The sequence below is a fragment of the Archocentrus centrarchus genome, chromosome 1 (assembly GCF_007364275.1).
Source record: "Archocentrus centrarchus isolate MPI-CPG fArcCen1 chromosome 1, fArcCen1, whole genome shotgun sequence".
Taxonomy (NCBI): domain Eukaryota; kingdom Metazoa; phylum Chordata; class Actinopteri; order Cichliformes; family Cichlidae; genus Archocentrus; species Archocentrus centrarchus.
In genome coordinates, this window is record NC_044346.1 from 38,101,596 (window position 1) to 38,103,250 (window position 1,655).

The 1,655-nt window shown below is 43.6% G+C and overlaps 1 protein-coding gene across 4 annotated transcripts in view; it reads right to left on the reverse strand.

The window, feature by feature from the left end:
• Nucleotides 1-297: 297 nt before the first annotated feature.
• The window catches only part of LOC115788521 (zinc finger protein Aiolos-like), a 39,784-nt gene continuing 38,426 nt past the window's right edge, over nucleotides 298-1,655 (reverse strand). For all 4 annotated transcript variants that reach the window (XM_030741585.1, XM_030741600.1, XM_030741576.1 and 1 more), the window contains one exon: nucleotides 298-1,655. This exon is cut by the window's right edge and continues 381 nt beyond it. In XM_030741585.1, the coding sequence (XP_030597445.1) occupies nucleotides 1,402-1,655 (254 nt within the window). In that variant the 3' untranslated portion in view covers nucleotides 298-1,401.

Consider the following 1,655-nt stretch of genomic DNA (forward strand, 5'->3'; position numbering starts at 1 on the left):
CTAACCTGAAACAGATTAATATCTCGCTACATGCACCATTTTTTAATGTAACGAACGCAGACATCAAAGTAAAATGAGTGAAGTGCTTGTAAATAAATAATCCTGTTAGCAGCTCAGCCTGCAGGAGCCCGTCTGCTGCGGCTCTGACATCCATCAGGACAGAAAGCATAGAAATAAACACGAGAGCACATAAACAGGGGGGGGGGGGCAAAGGGAAAATAATACAGAAGTAATTCACAAACAACTTAAAGCAGAAATAAAAACTTAAGTTGCAGTTTTTTTTAAAAAAATGCCTTCATTTATTTTTAACAACATTTTGGTGAATTTAATGACATTTTCATTACATTAATTGAGCCATTTTATTTATTTATTAAACTTGATTCTGGCAGTTTCAGACATCCATACATTTCATCATTTCCAGAACATGCCAACACACACACACTGCATGGAAAACGCGCTCAGCCTCTTCTTTCCCCGAGTTAATGGAACCTGACGGCTTCAGTCACTTCGAGGCCTGACTTTAGATTTCATTTAGACCCACTTTCATTCCCATTTCCACCCCCTTCACCTCCGTCCCCCACAGATGTAGTGCAGTTTGATACTTTCCAAGGATTACATGTAACAAATGGAACCTCTATATTACAGTATGGCCTTCTCTTTACAATGTGAAGTGAACTCGAGCGGTACTTTACAAATCAAACAAAGTGAGAGATGTAATTGAACGCTCGTGTTTGGTGTGACTGAAAGTCTTGTGAAAAACTGTGAAGCGACTTGTGGGGAGCGCTAAATGAGCACAATATTCTGGAGTGAGAAGCAAAGTGAAGTGTGTCCTTTGAAGCCGTGAACTGCACTCAGAAAACCACAGCTGAAACAGAAGAGACATGTGACCTTCTAGATAATAGGAGTTTTTTTTCTGCAGTCTTGAATTGGAAAGAGTTTTTCAGAGAAGCTAAAACTGTGTGTGCGCTGCAGTTTGTGTGTGATGAAGGAAGTACTGTCTGTTATTACTTACATCTTTACACTGATCAAAAACAAAACAAATGCATTTACACAAGAAACGTATTAACTTTGACTTTTTTTTTGAACAGCTGACTCAACGTAGGTCATTGGGACTCAGGATATAAACAGTGGCTACAGCAGGGACGATGAAGTACAAAAACATGCATGAAAAAGGAGGTAGAACTGCTCCTGCATTAACACTTTACAGACCATCTTCTCAGATGACTACAGTATGACTAAAAACATTCTGAAACCCGTTACACTTGTATAACGTCTCTCTCACACACACACACACACGCTCACACACACACAGAGAGCGTGATAGCTACTTCATGAACTCATTTCTGACACTGCGTATGAGTTAATCTGCTTTTTCTCATGCAGTGCTGGTGCGCCTGCAGTCTACTTCAATTCTAGGCGGTGCTCACCGCGGGCTATGTGGGAAGAGAACTCGTAGCGGTCCCGACTGCGGTGGCCACAAACGTTACACTCGAGCGGGTCGCGGAAGCCGTGGCACCCCATGTGGATGGTGAACATGACGTAGTCCAGAAAGATCACCCTGCAGTGGCCACAGGGGTACACGGCCCCGGGCAAGGCCTCCCCGTCAGCTCGCATCACCCGCAAAGCCTCGAGAGGCGACAGGGGGACGGGCTGAG